Source organism: Dromiciops gliroides, chromosome 4, assembly GCF_019393635.1.
Source record: "Dromiciops gliroides isolate mDroGli1 chromosome 4, mDroGli1.pri, whole genome shotgun sequence".
Classification (NCBI taxonomy): domain Eukaryota; kingdom Metazoa; phylum Chordata; class Mammalia; order Microbiotheria; family Microbiotheriidae; genus Dromiciops; species Dromiciops gliroides.
The window spans coordinates 33,615,122-33,633,560 of record NC_057864.1 but is presented as its reverse complement, the minus strand read 5'-3'; the positions used below and the strand labels follow the sequence as shown (position 1 = coordinate 33,633,560).

Here is an 18,439-nt window from a genome sequence, read left to right as displayed (position 1 = left end):
AAGCCATCTGAGAGAAGGTGAACGGGACTGGGGATATCCAGTCCAGAGAACAGAAGGTTCAAGGTTGACCAAGAGCTGTGGTCAGGTATTTGAAAGGTTATCATGAGGAGGAGGGGTCAGCCTTGGTCAGCCTTGGTCTGCCTGGCCCAGGGGGAAAAAACAGGAGCAGTGAGGGGAAGGTGCAGAGAGTCAGAATGCGGACAAACTTCCCCAGTGCTAAGAGCTGTCCTAGAGTGGATCGGCTGCCCTGAGAGGTGGTGGGGTAACCCTCCCTGGGGGCTTCAAGTAGAGGCTGGATGCCCACCCCCGCAGCTGCCTCTGTAACCTTTATTTGTCTGACTCGTTTGTCCAAACTGAAGACCAGCCTTTTCCCTCTGGTTAGGTCAAGACCCTCCCTATATCCGGGAAATTCCTCATGTCCCTAACCCTGGGAGCTACACTAACCATTGCTTGTTGGCCAGCTGTTGAGGCCTTCCAGAGGCTTGGCGGGGGCCTGGGGGAGGGTTGGGGCGAAGGGTAGGACCCCCAAGGGCCACTTACGAAGATGATGGCCGGGGAGACAAAGCGCCAGCACATCTGGAAGAAGAGAGGGGGTGGGAAGCCAGCATCATCTGGATGTCCTGGAAGTAGTTCTGGTGTCCTGGGGAGAGACATCATCAGAGGTCAGGCCCACCTCCGCAGAGGGGGAGAGAGTCTCTGGGAGGGTTCGCAGGTGGGGGGGGTGGCCTCAGGGCAGCCTGGGCAACTTACCGTAGATGTACATGATGGTCCACCACACATGATGCAGGAACTCACGACAAGGGAAGCTGGCAGCATAGTTGTCCATCAGTAGGAGCCAGTAGATGCCCGCCTGGTGGGCAGAAGCCGTGTGACCGCCAGAGGACACTATCCATCACTAACCCCTTCCCCTTCTGCTGCCTTGCTGCACCAGGACATGGGAAGCCCGTGAGCCACCAGGGGGCATTCCATGTGTACCCCACCTGGCCCTGATGCCTGAGCACATGCCTGCAGGGCAGAAGTCATAGGAGCTACCAGAGGGCACCACCCTCTTCAGCCCCTGCTGCCTGTGTGCCCACCTGGCTGGTCAGGGGACCCCTAGCAAGAATCCAGCAATGGCCACAGCCAGAGTGAGTAGGTTTTCTTCTTCAAGATCCATTCGTCCCCCACTTCATCCACAACCGCAGTCACTAGAGGTCTCCAGAAGGCAGAACTGAAGGGACATAACATCCAACCGGTCAGTCAACAACATTTATTAAGTGCCTACTATGTACCAGGCACCTGTGCTAAGTGCTGAGGATACAAAAAAAAGGCAAAGGACAGTCCCTGCCCACAAGGAGCTCACAGTCAAATGGGGAGACAACATGCCAATGACTGCGGACAAAGAAGACGTGGAGAGGAGAAACTGGAGGAACTCTGAGGGAAGGCACCGGAATCATACAACTAGTGGCTGAGGCAGGATTTGAACCCAGATCTTTCTGCCCCTAGGTACAGTGCTCCATCTCTGTGCCAACTAGCTAACCCTCTGAGGGAAGGCACTAAAATGAAGGGGAATAAGAAACGTTTCTTGTAGAAAGTGGAATTTTAGCTGAGATATGAAAGAAGCTGGAACAGAGATGAGGAGGGAGAGACTTCCAGGTATGGTGGGCAGCCAGGAAACATGCCTACAGGTCAGGAGATGGAGGGTTTTATTGGAGGACCAGTCTCACTGGCTTATAGAGTGATGGTGGGGGGAGCAAGATGCAAGAAGACTGAAGAGGTAGGAAGTGGCCAGGTTAGGGAGGGCTCTAAAAGTTGGAGGATTTTAAACCTGATCCTGAAAGTACTAGGGAGCCACTGGAATTTACTGAGGAAAGGGGTGACATGGTCAGACCTACATTTTAGGAAAATCAAGTTGACAACTGGGGTGGGGGGAGAAATACACTAGATTGGGGAGAGCCTTGGGGCAGAAGACCCAGCAGCGGCTATTACAATAGTGCAGGTGTCAGGTGATGAGGGTCTGCACCAGGGGCATGTTAGTGTGAGAGGAGAGAAGGGGGCATATTGGAGATATACTGCAAAGGTAGAAATGACAGGCCTTGGCACCAGATTGGTTATGGGGGGGGGGGTGAGAGTGAGGGTTGGAAGATGACACCCAGGTGGGAGGATGGTGGTACTTTAAGAGTAAGAGGGCTGTTTGGAAGTGGGGAATGTGTGTGTGTGTGTGTGTGTGTGTGTGAGAGAGAGAGAGAGCGTAGAGAGAGAGAGAGAGCGAGAGAGACGAGAGAGACGAGAGAGACGAGAGAAATAATGAGTTCAGTGTTGGATCTGTTGAGTTTAAAATGTCTATGAGATATTAGAAAAAGAAATTGAACACGCCATTAATGAACTCCCTAAGACAAAATCCCCAAGGCAGATGGGTTTATGGGGTGAATTTTACCAAACATTTAAAGAACAATTCATTCCAATATTATACAAATTATTTGGAAAAATAGGTGAAGAAGGAGTTCTACCAAATTCGTTTATGACACAAATATGGTGGTGCTACCAAAACCAGCAAAGCAAAAACAGAGAAAGAAAATTATAGACCAATTTCCCTACTGAATATTGATGCTAAAATCTTAAATAAGATATTAGCAAGGAGATACAGCACAGTGATCACCAGGATATACACTATGACCAGGTGGGATTTATACCAGGAATGCAGGGCTGGTTCAACATTAGGAAAACTATTAACATACTCAACCACATCAATAAGAAACACCAACCAAAATCATATGATTATCTCATAGATGCAGAGAAAGCCTTTTGACCAAAACAACCACCATTCCTAATAAAAAACACTGGAGACTTTAGGAATACGGGGAGCTTTCCTTAAAATAATAAACAGTATCTACCTAAAGCCATCAGCAAGTATTATATGCAATGGAGATAAATAGAGGCCTTCCCCAATAAGATCAGGGCGTGTGAAACAGGGATGTCCATTATCACCCCTATTATTTAATATTGTCCTAGAAATGTTAGCTTAGCAATCAGAGAAGAGAAAGGAATTAAAGGAATTAGAATAGGCAAGGAGGAAACAAAAACTATCACTCTTTGCAGATGATATGATGGTATACTTAAGGAATCCCTCGAGATCAAGTTCAAAAATTACTGAAACAATTAACACTTTAGCAAAGTAGCAGGATATAAACATAAATCCACATAAATCATTCAGCATTTCTATACATGGACCAACCCAAAGTCCCTGCAGCAAGAGATAGAAAGAGAAATTCCATTTAAAGTAACGGTAGATAATATAAAATACTTGGGAGTCCACTTATCAAGACAAACCCAGGAACTCTATGAACCACAACCTACCAAACACTCTTCACACCAATCAAATCAGATCTAAATAATTGGAAAGATATCAATTGCTCATGGCTAGGCAGAGCTAATATAGTAAAAATGACAATGCTCGCCTAAATTAATTTACTTATTCAGTGCCATACCAATCAGACTATCTAAAAATTATTCTTATAGAGCTAGAAAAAATAATAACCAAAATTCATCTGGAAAACAAAAAAATCAAGAATATCCAGGGAAATAATGAAACAAAATTCACAGGAAGGTGGGTTAGTGGTACCAAACCTGGAGCTTTACTATAAAGCAGCAGTATTCAAAACTATCTGGTACTGGCTACAAAATTAGACTGGTAGATCAATGGAATAGGCTAGGCTCAGGAAATGCAGTAGTAAATGACACTAGTAATGTAGTGTTTGATAAACCCAAAAGACTCCAGCTTTGGATAGGACACTCAGTATTTGACCAAAAACTGCTGGGCAACTGGAAGATAGTATGGCAGAAATTAGGCATTAAACCAACATCTGACCCCTTATCCTAAAATAAGGTCAAAATGGATACACGATTTAGACATAAGCGGTGATACCATAGGTAAATTAGGAGAGAACGGAATAGTCTACCTATCAGATCTTTGGAAAGGAAAACAGTTTTTGACCAAACAAGAGATAGAGTATATTATACAAATGCCAAAATTGATGATTTTGATTATATTAAATTAAAACATTTTTGTACAAACAGAAGCAATGCATCCAAAATTAGAAGGGAGGCAGAAAGCTGGGAAACAATTTTTGAGGCCAGTACTTCTGATAAAGGCCTCATCTCTAAAATATATAGGGAACTAAATCAAATTTATAAGAATCCAAGTCATTCCCCAATTGAGAAATGGTCAAAGGATATGAACAGGCAGTTTTCTGATGAAGAAACCAAAGCTATCTATTCCCATATGAAAAAATGCTCTAAATCTCTAATGATTAGAGAGATGCAAATTAAAACAACTCTGAGGTACCATCTGACACCTATCAGATTGGCTAAAATGACAAAAAAGGAAAATAATAAATGTTGGAGAAGCTGTGGGAAAATTGGAACACTAATTCATTGTTGGTGGAGCTGTGAACTGATCCAACCATTCTGGAGAGCAATTTGGAATTATGCCCAAAGGGCGATAAAGCTGTGCATACCCTTTGACCCAGCAATACCACTTTTAGGTCTTTTTCCCCAAAGAAATCATGGAAAGGGGAAAGGGACCCATATGTACAAAAATATTTATAGCTGCTCTTTCCGTGGTAGCAAGGAATTGGAAGTTGAGGGGGGTAGCCCATCCATTGGGGAATGGCTGGACAAGTTGTGGTATATGAACACAATGGAATACTATTGAGCTGTAGGAAATGATGAGCAGGAGGAGTTCAGAAAACTGGCGGGTCTTATGTGAGCTGAGATGAGTGAGATGAGCAGAACCAGAAGAACATTGTACACAATATCATCAACATTGAGAGTTGATCTACTGTGATGGGACTATATTCTTCTCACCAATGCAATGGTACCGAAGAGTTCCAGGGAACTCGTGATAGAAGCGGATCTCCAACTCCAAGAAAAAAAAAACAGAGCAGTGGAGTATGGATGCTGATTGACCCATACTATTTCTTTTGTTTTGGGTGCTGTTGTTTTTTTTTTCTATTTTGAGGTTTTTCATCATTGCTCTGATTTTTTCTCTTATAACAGGACTAATGCAGAAATAGGATAATGTTATTATGTGTATATATATATGTGTATATCTATATCTATATCTATATCTATATCGATATCTATATCGATATCTATATCGACTATAGATATATAGATATAACCTATATCAGATTACCTGCTGTCTAGGGGAGGGGGGAGGGAGGGGAGGGAGGGAGAAAATCTGAAATTGGACAGCTTGTATAAACAAAAGTTGAGAACTATCTTTACATGTAATGGAAAAAAATAAACATACCTTATATGTAAAATAAAATAAAATAAAGATAGTGAAAAAAATGTCTATGAGACATCCAGTTTGAGAAGCCCATTAGAAGCTGACGACCAGCAGTCTGGGAGCTGACCTTGGTACCTGAGTGCCCAGCCCCTTTCCATCACATTCTACTCCCTCATACCTGAGTGCCCATGTCCCAGCAGGAAATCATGAAGAAGAACAGCAGAGACCAGAGGGGTGAGATGGGAAGCAGGGTGAGGGCTTCTGGTAGGCCACAACGGCCAAACCTGGGCCATGGTCAGCCACTCGGGACACGTCCCACACCCAAGTGGTTTGCCATGAAACCGAGGATGGAGAAGATGACAAAGCCCGGCATAGACGCTGGTGGCGCAGTTCGTGATGCTGATAATGATACTATCCCCTGGGAGGGCAAGAAGATCCAAGCTCAGCCTTGGAGTCTAGGGGTCCAGACGCAGTCTTACCCCGCTCCTCCCTGAGCCTATGGGCGAACCACCCTCAGTTCTCCCAGGCCTTTCCACCTGCCTCCCTCCCCTTTCATTCCTTTATCCTTTGCAGGTCTGGACTCTGACTTCTGGGGATCTGGGGTGGGGGTTGTCTCTGGCTTAATTGTTTACTAGATAAGTACAGGTGAGATTCGAGAACCAGAGGTGGAGCTGGGAGCGGCACCCAGGGGCCTTGGTGGTGGGGGGGGGAGGGAGGGAAGGACACTCATTGGGGGAAGGGAACAAGGTCTTTGTTTCACCTGTAGCAGTTGTTGTGGAACTTGTTGTAGGAAGCCATGGTAATGAGACCCCCCCAAGCGCAGCCCAGGGAGTAGAAGATCTGGGAGGCAGCATCTCCCCACACCTGGGAAGGTTAAGGAGGAGGGCCAGTGGTCAGCTGGGGCAGGCAAGGCAGAGGACAACTCCTTCCCCCACCTCCCACCCCCACCTCCCACCCCCACCTCCAAAGAGACACTCACCTTGGCCTCCAGGATCTTGTCCCATTGTGGTGTCAGGTAGTACATAATACCTGTGAAGGCGCCTTCCAAGGTGACCCCCCGAACAAATAGGATGGTCAGCCCCACGTAGGGAATGTGGCTGTAAAGTAGACCACCTGGGGAGGCAGCAGGGGAGGTGTTGGCTCAGATCCCATCTCCTACTAAAGAAATCTTCTCAAAGACCAAACCCTTCCCATGTCCCCTTGTTTCCTCGAGCTCTATCTCATCACGGCCCCACATTTCATTGCTCTGACCCGTCCTCACCCTTACCCCCACCCACTCTGGCATTCCCTGGTTAGGGGAGACGTCTAAATCCCAGGAGGGGAGGGGAAGGGGCGAGTATACCTTGCTTTCCCTGAGGACTTGACACCACGGATGAGGCAGAGGAAGACAACCACCCATGAGACTCCAAGGCACCCAAGCAAGGGTCAGCCGCACCTCCCCCAAAGTTGCCAATGTCATCGGACAGCTTCAGCACGTAGCGCCTAGGATGAGGAAGAGAAAGTGTCCCTGAGGGTGTCCCCAAACCCCTGACTACTCAGAAGGAATCCCCCCAGGTGCTGCTCTGGACCACAATTCTCCTTGGGCTTCAACACTCTCTGGGGCAGAGGGCGAGCCTGGCAGCGACAGGGGGAAACAATGACCAGGAGAAGCTTGTCACCTCCCCAAACAAGTTAGTGCAATGAACATCCCCCCAGGACCTCTGCTATGCTGGATGCTGCTCAGGGCAGGCAGAATGACAATATTCTATGAATAGATGAGACAAGGCGGAACTTTTGTTGTTGGCCAGTTGGGTCTGACTCTTCATGACCCATTTGGAATTTTCTTGGCAAAGATAGTGGAGTAGTTTTCCATCATCTTTTCCAGATCCCTTGACAAATGAGAAAATGAGGCAAAGAGGGTTAAGTGACCAGGGTCACACAGCTAGTAAGTGTCTGAAGTCAGATTTGAACTCAGGAAGAGGAGTCTTCCTGACTCCAGACCTGGCACTCTGTCCAATATGGTGCCACCTAGCAGCCCAACTCTTACTTGCTTCTGTTTTCTTAATGGGGAACAATGATCCTTGGATTAGGAAAGACAGAATAAAAAAGATCAAGAAGTTGAAACCCAATGTATTAAGAGCTTATAGATTTCCTCAATGAGCTTAGTTTACCAGGTCCCAACCAGACTACATCTCAAAGTGCTAAAGGAACTATCAGAAGTGATTATTGAGTTCTTGCTCAGGATCTTTGAAAAGAGCAAAATGAGAAAAGGACTGAAGGAAACTGTCTTATGGGCAAAATGGGGATTTCTCAAAACTTATCACCCAATGGACCTGAATTCCACTTCCTACCAAAATCCTAGAAATCATATTAAAGGGATGATCTGTGAGCCTTTAGATAAAAGGAAGCAATGATCACCAAAAACTCGGATCTGTTCATCAAAAACAAGTCATTCCAGACTGTACTTGGCTAAGTGGGGGTGGCAACAAAGGGATGAGTTGTTCATTTTATTCTCATATGAATGCAGACTGGGAAAAGGGCATTATCTATCCTTTACCCTCCCCCTTTTTTTGTTTCCTGTTCTTACTTCCTCTGCCTTTCTGAACTTAGGCTCCTCGGGAGTCAGACCAAAGAGTCTGTGGATGAGATAGTGACCGTGTAGATGACATCACAACCAGCAAACCTTATCAGTTGCTGCCACAAGAGCAAGAGGCACACCTGGGTGAATTTTAGACCCTTTCATAGAGGTGGTGGCCAGGACCCAGGAGAGGAAAAATCCAGAGATGCTGAGGCTGAAATCCACTAGGAATCCTATTCTGCGGGGCATCTGGAGAAATTGGGAGAAGCTATCCTTGAATGTTACAATGGGTGTGGAAATAAATCCTGATCATATCTCCTGCTTTCTCTTGTTTAAACTCATGAACCAAGACAGGGAGCCAAGAAAATCCCAAATGGGGCCACAAAGAGTCAAACACAACACTTCTCCACAATCTTTCCCTCAAGCCTTAGATATGTGTAGATCAGAATTTCTCCCTCCCTTGCCAGTCACACCAAAGATCTGACCAGGAAATGGGGGAATGGCCCAACGTCTTGATAGAGAAGTACTTGGTCTAATCTTTTCTGCTTTATTCCTATGCACACGTGTGTAGGGAAAAGACTGAAATTGGACCCCTGACAAACCTCCAGCTATTACAGAAAGTAAAAGGCAGATGCTGAGGTTGTTAAACAAAACGTGAAGAAGTGTGTCATGCCCTGCTTACTTATCTTACGTGCCTAGGGGAAAATTCTTTGCATGGTAAGGGGCAACTGCTATTGATGGAGTGAAGATTGGCTATGCCTCTGGTCAACTTTGAAAGTCAAGTCTGAGGGACAGCTAGGTGGCACAGCGGATAGAGCCCCGCGCCCTAGATTCAGGAGGACCTGAAGTTCAAATCCACGCCTCAGCCACTTACACTTACTAGCTGGCGCCCTGGGCAAGTCACTTAACCCCAATTGACCTCACCAAAAAAAAAAGTTAAATCTGCAAGCTCTAGACAGGGGACAAGGAAACCGTTTTGAGAGTTCAAGCAATTGAGGTTGAGAGCAGGCTTTTCGAGTTGTGTCCTCTCTTCAGAATGGCAGCTGGGGGGAGGAGAGAGACTTTTCTTCTTCTCACCTGCCATCCCCCTAGCTTTCTGAAAAGGTGCTGCTAGAGACCCATCTAGTAGGAGCCACACTCATCAAAGTACTTGGAGAATCACCCATTTTGAGTCGGGCAGCAGAAGACCGATACAGACTCTTAAGACATATCAACACAGAAAGGAAGCAATCCAGGTAGGAAGCAGCATTGAAGGGTAAGACTTCTGGCAGCAGAGAAGAGAGCTGACTATGGATCCAAGGGAGAATTAGTGTTGACAGCTGAAAGTCAAGCTGCAGACCGAAGCAGACCCAGGGAGCCCAGGATGAGGGCTCCAAAGGAAGGGATAAACTATCAGGGAGCAGATAGCAGAGAAGTGACTTTTGCCCAGAAATTAATGCATGATGAAGACTGCTCTCTAAAGACATTGAGGTTTACCATCCAGAATCATGAGTCATCTCAGACACATGGATTTCCTAACTCACATGCCTTTTTGTTAGATTTCTCTAAGCATGTGATCACTTTCTCCCATGGACAGATGAGGTGATATCACTGGTAACTCGCTTTTAATGCAAGAGAGGATTAATGGACCAGAGACAGGACATGAACTGCCTATGAGGCTCTATGTCTGAGGTGGTAAGAACAGAAGGCTCCTATGAGAAAGCACCAGGACTGGAATCAACTCCAGCACAGTGCAGATAGGATAGTGCCATTTAACCCCAGTGGTGTGTGCTCTCTCTCTCTCTCTCATTCTCTCTGTATATATATCTATATATCTTTATATATAGATATATATACACAACATAAACACACATACACCTATATTAGGACAATCCAATTCTTAGGGGCTCTGAGATCCCTCACACTTTTTCCTTTGATGACAGAGCGGTGCTCTGAACTTCAAAGATCCAGAGATGCTGAACTCCAACAGGTGGAACTCGGTGAAAGAACCCAGGGCAAAGAAGAAACAGGGTCTACCACTATACCCAAAAGTACAGCAGTAAGCAAAGACTGGCCCTGGCAAAAAGCCCCAATTCAGAAACTAACGCTGGAGAAATGAATAAATAAACAGCAACCAATACCAAAAATTGCAAATTTAACTCAATAAGAACTGTAAGCAGAGGACCTGAGTTCAAATCCGGCCTCGGACACTTGACACTTACTAGCTGTTTGACCCTGGCAAGTCACTTAACCCCCATTGCCTAAAAAAAAAAAAGAAAAAAAAAAAGAAAAGAACTGTAAGCAGAGATTACAGGAAAAAATGGATTTTCTACAAGAAATACATGAACTAGAAGAAATGACGCAAAAGATAAAGTCTGGAAGAAAGACTTGAAAGGAGAACGTAATGTAGAAGAGAACGCGGTAAAGCTTATCCAATATCATATTGCTTGCCTCCTCAATGAGTGGGGGAAAGGCTAGAGGGAGGGAGATAATTTGGACCTCAAAATAAAATCAAATAAAAGTTACAACAAAACAACAATAAAAAGAAAAATGGACCAAGGAACAGATTCCCTTGTAAAGTAGAATAGGACAAATAGAAATCATTGACTTCAAGACCCAGCAAACATATTAGAATAAAAGTCAGAAGACTTTAAAAATTACGAAGAAAATGTAAGATAGCTACTATAAAAACAGCTTATCTGACAAACCCAAGTCAAGAAGAGAGAATTTAAGAATCATTAGAATCCCTGGAAATCCATGATTAAAACAAAGCCTGAACCCTATATTTCAAAGATTATGTAAGCAAACTCTCTGGAACTATTAGAACTAGAGAACAAAGTCAAGATAAAAAAGAATCTACTGATCACTTACTGCAAAGAACCCCCCCCTCTCCCCAGAAAAGTCCCAGGGGATATCATAGCCCCAGACTCCAAAGGTCCCATGTCAAAGAAAAAAAATACTTCAAACATCCAGAAAGAAAACAGTTCAAGTTCCAAGGAATAACAATTAGGATTACATGAGACCTGGAGGCTTCTACCAAAAGTGAAAGGAGTTCTTGGAATACCAATATTCCAAAAGGCAAAAGATATAGGCTTACAATCAAGAATAATTGCCGTGCTAAATCCTACAGGGGGAAAAATTGACCTTAAATGGAATTAAGACTTTCAAATATCTGATGAAACACCAAAAGCTGAGTAGGATATTCAGAATATCAACACAAAAGTCCAGAAAACTAAGAAGGGTAAATTCTTATTATTTGAGGACATTCCGGGAGCAAGAGAAGTAACAAGTGTCCCTTTAGAACCTTAATGCCTTCAAAGGGCACTGAGTTAGTTAGATAAAGGACTGGTTCAGAGAAGTGTATGGAGGGGAAGGGGGAGGGGAGTGGGCATCAGAGGAAGCTCGCTCTTATCTGAAACAGACAAGGAAGGCTGAACACACAGACACAGACACACATGTTTAGTGTAGAAATATATCAGACTCAACAGGGAAACTACCAGACATAGGGAGGGGCAGGTTAAAAGGGAGGGAAACACACAAACTCCATCTCCCGTTTGGTGCCTTTGCAGTGGCTGTCCCTGACACCCAGAATATATCCCCTCCTTACCTCTGAGATCTCTTAGAATCTTTCATGTCATTTCATCCTCAGTCCTTAGCACAGTTGACCCCTCTTCATGAAGCTCACCCTCACACCATATTCTTTGTTGGATGTGGTCTTACAATGAGCATGCAGTCCACTAGGAACTTCAGATCTTTGTCCCACAAGCTCTTGCTCATGCCACAATTCTCTAGTCAATAGTCATGCAGTCTATTTTTTTAATCAAAAGCAACAACTCTACATTCAACTTAATCTTATTCAGTTGAAATAATTTTGAATCTTGACTTCATCATTGACTGTGCTGGCTATCCCTCCTGGCTTTACATTAGTTCTAAATTTGGCAAGTCTAGATAGCATTTAAGCCTTCATTAAGGACTGGCCGAAGGAACTATGTTTCATAGCCTGGAAAAGGAGGGCTTATGGGGGACATGATGGCTTTCATCTATGTATCTGAAGAGCTATCATGATTGGATGGATTTAGGCTTGTTCTGCTGGGCCCTAAAGGACAGAACCAAAGTGAGGGCACTGGGGCGGGGTGAGGGGTGTTGCAAAAAGGGCCAATTTAAGCTTGCAAATCATCTATCATTATAGCGAGTTAATTCACAGAGAGGGCACATCTGATAGGAAGGGAGTTTGCTTGTCCAATAGCCCCCTAGCATGTTTGTCCACCAGGGATAGTTCAAACCATAAGGACATACATGAGTGTGTGTAGGGCCTTATGTGAGAGAGTAGATTTCATAAGAATGCCTAAATTTCACTAGCTTATAAACTCTTGCAAGAATGGCTTATTTCGGGGCAGCTAGGTGGCACAGTGGATAGAACACCGGCCCTGGAGTCAGGAATACCTGAGTTCAAATCTGGCCTCAGACATTTGACACTTACTAGCTGTGTGACCCTCGGCAAGTCATTTAACTCTCATTGCCCAGTCCAAAATTAAAAAAAAAAAATACTAGGTGGCGCAGTGGATAAAGCACCGGACCTGGATTCAGGAGGACCTGAGTTCAAATCCACCCTTGGACACTTGACACTTACTAGCTGTGTGACCCTGGACAAATCACTTAATCCCAATTTACACACACACACACACACACACACACACACACACACACACACACACGCACACACACACACACACACACACACATACACACACACATACAGAGTACTCAAGTGTCTGGGTGGCCACTTGCTGAAATATTTCCTTCTTTGTATTTATATTTGCCCACACAGCACAATGCCTGGCACACTGTAAAAATACTTTATTGAATGGCTAAATGCCAATGATTGCTCCAGTGGCATTTCCAAGTTCATTTCCTTCTGAGAGGAGCTACTATGAGTGTATTCTGTATCTATTATGGGCTCCTGTGAGTCCTTTCTTTACCTGCAAGTCTACATTTTCTGATAGGTGAAAGAAAGGCTGTCCTCTACCCATATGCTTTTGTTACCATGAGTAACTGTGAGGGAAATGAGGGCCCCCCCTTTTACCCACAAAGGTGCAAACCTAGAAATTGATATATTTGGAGATTTACCGAAGTAAACTCCAAGTAGAACATTGAGGGCATAGAAAGAAAATGGCCAGGGGCAGCTAGGTGGCGCAGTGGATAGAGCACTGGCCCTGGAGTCAGGAGTACCTGAGTTCAAATCTGGCCTCAGACACTTAACACTTACTAGCTGTGTGACCCTGGGCAAGTCACTTAAACCCCAATTGCCTCACTACAAAAAAAAAATTAAAAAAAAAAAAAGAAAGAAAATGGCCTGGTGGGATCAGCTCCTAAAACCAAACCCAGTCTGAAAGAATCCAGAGCTTTGAGGGCCCTGGGCCACAGGGTACACACATACTACAGAATCAGAGTCTCAGGCACTTGACTGGTCATCGAATCCAATCGACCATCTGATACATGAATCCCTTCCACCATAGGTGGGCATTCAGTCTCTGCTTCGGCACTTCAGGGATGAGAAACTCACTACTTCACAAGGCATCCTAACACCATTTTGGGAAGGCTATAATTGCCAGGAGTTTCTTTTTTTATATTGATCTTGACCCAGATATGAACTAACTGAGGCTGAGAACAGAAGAACAAACCTCTCTCTCACCCTGGATGTTGCCCTTTCACTGAATCCAACAAACATGCATTGTGGCTTCCTGCACACAGGGAACTGAACTTGGCACTGGGGAAGATTCCTACCCTGAAGGAGCTTAGAATCTAAGCTAAGGGCAGATAAATAACACAAAAGGGCAGATAAATAACACAAAAGTTAAATGATAGTGAAAAGCCACAGAAACACATATGGGATGATACACACAGAAAGAGAGAGGCTCGACTGACAGAAAACTGAATGGGAGCTGAGGTCAAGCCACACTGGCCTCAACCTGTAGAATCAAAGGGCAGGACGTAGGTTCAAAGCTCAAGGTTGGTAAAACCCTTCACAAATATCATCTCATTAGAGTCTCACAACAGCCATGGGAGATCGGTGCTCTGGTTATCATTCCTGCTTTCCAGAAGGGGAAACTGAGGTCCAAGGTCACAGAGTTGGTAAGTGTCTGAGGCTGGGATTTGAGCTTAGACCATCAATGCACCACCTGCTGCCTCCTTGGAAAAGGCTCAGGGTTACTGGAAGGACAGTTGTCCTCAGAGCCATTACCGAGGGCTTTGGCAGAAAGAATCTAGAGTTTCTCTGGCTTCCCTGGGCATTCATTCATCCTTCCTTCCTTCCTTCCTTCCTTCCTTCCTTCCTTCCTTCCTTCCTTCCTTCCTTCCTTCCTTCCTTCCTTCCTTCCTTCCTTCCTTCCCTCCCTCCCTTCTTTCTTCATGTCATTTGCCTTTCTTGCCCAGCAGGGGGCATCAGAAGGTCACTCTGCCATGGGCAGCTGGACCTGACCAGGCTGGACACTAGGCCCTGGTCAGTAGCCCAAGGAGTCATGTGCCCCACAGGCTTGGCTGGATGGATTTCTCTCCAGGACATTTCCCTTCCACGTCCCCCTGTCCTGACAAGTTAAGCTGCAGGCTGGTGCCCCACAGGTCTGTTTGGTCTCATCTCTCTCAAGAGCCAAAGTTCACTGCCCACTCTGCCACTGTTAGCAGTGTGACCTTGGGCCCTGGGCTTCCTTAGAGTCGTCTTTTGAAACCAGGGCTTGGACGTCTGAATTGGCACCTTCTGCTCTGTCTGCTATGCAGACATTCATCCTAGGTAGAGCAAGCAAGTCCCCTTTCCCCCCAATAAAACTGAAAGGGCGTGTTTGGTCCTGGACACAGGAGCCTGGCCTGGGCTCCTGACCACCCCTACCCTTAGAGCCGGGCCTGGGGAACTCTGCCCAGGAGCAGCTCTTTCTCCTCAACATAGTAGTACAAAGGGGGCCCAGAGACAACAAAGGCGGGGGAGCTCCTGAAGCCAGACTGGAGACTCCTCTCAACCACCTCCCCAGCCCCTCAGGCAAAGCACAACGCATAGCTCTGGGTGACCAGGCCTCATGCCCTCATCTGGAAAATGGGGCATGCCCAGTCCAGCCCTGAGATTCTACACCCTTTTTGCCATAAGTCTGTGGGGCTGGGAGTAGGATCTACCACTCACTAGGCGCATGACCTTGGGCAAGTCACTTTTCTTCTCAACCTGTGTGTCCTCTGAGAAAAGGGGGGTGGGAGGCGTCACAAGGGAGATGATGGCTGTGCAAAATCCTTTGCAAACCTTAAAGATGTCAGGATGCCAGTTCTTGTGACCCTCCCTTCTAAGGCATAGGCCGCCCACCTGTCTGGGACACCTTGGGCACTTCTCATGATGTTCAAGTTCCCTGTATTTCACTTGCCTGATGATGGGTGGGGGGAAGGGGAGGAGAAGGGGGGAGAGAGGACACTATGTGACTTATTCCTGCCCTCCCCACCCAGGAAGGCTCTGCCCACTCCATCCTGCTGCATGGGTTGGGAACCCACCACAAATAGCTGGCCAGCTGCCACTGCTGGGGAGTGAGAGGGAGCATCAGTTGTGCTTCTCAGAGGGAGCAGCCTGGGGCCTTTCTGCTCGGTGCTCAGAGCCACCCAAGCTGGGCCTGCTCTGGTGGGGAGAGCTTGGCCTCAGTTCAATCCCCAGATTAGAGAAGGGAGTGAGGCCCAGGCTCTGGGAAGGTCGTGGTTCAAGGAGGCCTCGGACTTCCTCTGGCTTCAGTGCTGGCCTCGACGAGGACAGCCCCCCAAACTCTCTCCAGGTGCTCTGTAAGCCTGATGAGCAACTCCCATGTCACCCCAAGTGTACTCCTGGTGACTTTAAGAAGTCCTGTACTGTGCGTATGCAGCTGGTAATGTGGGGGAGGTGAGAAGCACACACCATTCCATCTCTGCTGGTCTCCCTTCTCTCTCGCCTCTCCCTGGCTGCCCTGGAGCCCCACCACATTGCAAGGGGCACTGACTGGGCTTTCTGACCAACTCTGTCCTTCTTCCCATCACTTCCAAGGTCCTTCCAATTCTTCCCTGGAAGTATCTCTCCTATCTGGCCCTTCCACTCCATTTCTGCCTCCACCGAGCCAATTAATGCCCTCATCTCTTTCCTAGGCCTTGTAGCTTCCGTGACTAATTGCCTCCTACCTAAGATACCTCCCACAGTTTCCCTAACTCCGGATCTCATTGCCTCCCAGGGCCCCGGCCACCTTGGTCTTTTTCCCTGCTAGGTACCACCTCCTCCTTGAGGCTGAGACCTGTGCCTTATTCTGTGAGTCTGTGATCTTTTTCTCCTCAGCTCAGAAGTGTGGGGCCTGGTACAGAACAAGTGGCTTTGTATAGACTAGGGTCCGTGGCCCAGTAGACAGAGTGTTGGACCTAGAGTCAGGAAGACCTGAGTTCAAAATATGGCTTTAGACAGTTACTAGTGTGACCCTGGGCAAGTCACTTAACTTCTTTTTGCTTCTGTTTCCTTATTTGTAAAACAGGAATAATGATAGCATCTACTTCCCAGAATTGCCATGAGGAGCAAAGGAGAAAATAATTATAAAAGCACCTAACACAGTACAGGCAGATAGTAAGAACTACATCAATACTAGCTATCATTGTTATTGTTGCTGTTACCCAGAGAAGCCAAAGGGTCCTTTTCAAGACCTGAAGATCCATCTATTCATCCATCCATCTATCCGTCTATCCATCTATCCATCCATCCATCCATCCATCCATCCATCCATCCATCCATCCATCCATCCATCCATCCATCCACCCATCCATCCATCCATCTGTCCCATCTATGCATCTATCCACCCATCTGTCTGTCTGTACATCTATTTATTCACGCATGCATGCATCCATCTGTCTTTCTGTCTCTCCATCTATCCATCCATCCATTCACCTATCTATCCATCCACCCACCTACCCATCCATCCATCCATCCATCCATCCATCCATCCATCCATCCATCCATCCATCCATCCATCCATCCATCTATGCATCTATCCACCCATCTGTCTGTCTGTCTATTTATTCACGCATGCATGCATCCATCTGTCTTTCTGACTCTCCATCTATCCATCCATCCATTCACCTATCCATCTACCCACCTATCCATCCATCCATCCATCCATCCATCCATCCATCCATCCATCCATCCACCTGTCCGTTCCTCTATCCATCTGTCCCTCCATCAAACCTTCATTAAGCACTGGTGTGCTAAACCCTGTGCTAGGCATTGAGGGAGATACAGTTCATATAGCGCTAAATCCCTGCCCACATGGAGCTTGGGTGAAGAGATAAGGGCATGAGACACAAATACAAGGAATTGTAATGCCTGATTCTTTCACAAGAACAGTATAAAGCCAAATGCCCCCTCCCTGGGATCAGAGAGTATCAGGGAAGGTAAATGGGTTTGAGCTCTACTTCGTAGGAGATTTTTCAGCTGAGGATTAATGGGGAAGATCTGTGAACAAAATTCCCGAGCCTCTTAGTGCATATGGGAGGGCCTGGAGCAAGGCCGGTGACCCTCCACAGCACCACCTGCGCACCCCCCAGCCTCCAATTTAGCTTCTCCCACTCACTGGGAGCACAAAACAAGGAGGCATTTACAAAGAATGCCACTTGAAACATGCCTCCCTTCCCCTCCTTGCCCGGTTGGGTCTGACTCAGTCTCTCTCCACCCCGTGTCCATGCTGCAGTTAGGCCTCAATGTGGGCTCTGCTACTGCCAGCCTCCTAAAGGAAGGCTGGACTTTTCTGCCCCCATCATAGCAATCATCAAAGCTACTTGCCCTTCAGCCTCGGGTGGGACTCTGAGCTTTGTCAGCTTGGTGAGCTCTTCCCAGGAGCATGATTATCACCCCATTTCAAAGATGAGAAAACTGAGGTTCAGGGAGGTTTGGTCACTAGCTCAGAGCCCAGGTCCAGTGCTCCTCCCTCGAGGCCTCTCCAGTGGCCTTCCCCATGGCTTCCCAAAGGCTCTGTCTGCTCAGCTCCTCACATCAGTCACTTTGCCCTCACTTACCCATCCCCTTCCCTGTCCCTTTTGCCTGCCCTGAGACTGAGGCCGCTGGCTCCCAGCAGATCCCTGCAGGACGGACTCACCGCCAGTACTCCTCGCTGGGGCTGGTCCTCTTCAGGGTGTGGTTGAGCAGCTGGGAGAGGTTGAAGGGCCCACGGGCTAGGTCCGAGCTATTGGTGAAGTTGGCGTCGAGGACCCCAGCGCAGTCAAGTGTGTTCCAGGGGTTGTTGCAGAATGCCCAGGGCAGCACAGGGGCCATGGAGGAGAAGAAGTAGTAGAAGGCGATGCAGATGACCACGTTGTAGTAGATGCCGATGTAGGTGGACACCACCATCATGCCGTAGCCCACACCTGCGGGGCGGGGCAGATGAGAGGCTTCATGGCGGAGGCAGGAGGAAGGGGAAAGGGGGGCCCGTGTCAGGGCAAGCCAAGGAAGGCGTGGCCCAGACGGGGAGGTGGCAGCCCCAGGGACAGAAAGGCAGGCACACAAGCACCGCCCCCACTCCTCACCTTTGAACATAGGGCTTATCCTCCAGACTCCAGGCAGCCCTGACTGGCAAACTGACCAAAGGACAGCTCCATGAAGAAGA

General features: G+C 46.9%; 1 protein-coding gene across 1 annotated transcript in view; it reads right to left on the bottom strand.

Annotated features, from left to right (window-relative positions):
• Positions 1 to 18,200, bottom strand: part of SLC6A9 (solute carrier family 6 member 9) — a 37,647-nt gene extending 19,447 nt beyond the window's left edge. The window contains 17 exon segments of the mRNA XM_043962783.1: positions 541 to 605; positions 608 to 640; positions 751 to 850; positions 1,077 to 1,093; positions 1,096 to 1,131; positions 1,134 to 1,191; positions 1,193 to 1,210; positions 5,451 to 5,539; positions 5,542 to 5,587; positions 5,589 to 5,639; positions 5,641 to 5,690; positions 6,034 to 6,136; positions 6,252 to 6,364; positions 6,367 to 6,385; positions 6,620 to 6,712; positions 6,715 to 6,754; positions 17,933 to 18,200. Of these exon segments, the coding sequence (XP_043818718.1) occupies positions 541 to 605; positions 608 to 640; positions 751 to 850; positions 1,077 to 1,093; positions 1,096 to 1,131; positions 1,134 to 1,191; positions 1,193 to 1,210; positions 5,451 to 5,539; positions 5,542 to 5,587; positions 5,589 to 5,639; positions 5,641 to 5,690; positions 6,034 to 6,136; positions 6,252 to 6,364; positions 6,367 to 6,385; positions 6,620 to 6,712; positions 6,715 to 6,754; positions 17,933 to 18,186 (1,185 nt within the window). The 5' untranslated portion in view covers positions 18,187 to 18,200.
• Positions 18,201 to 18,439: the final 239 nt, after the last annotated feature.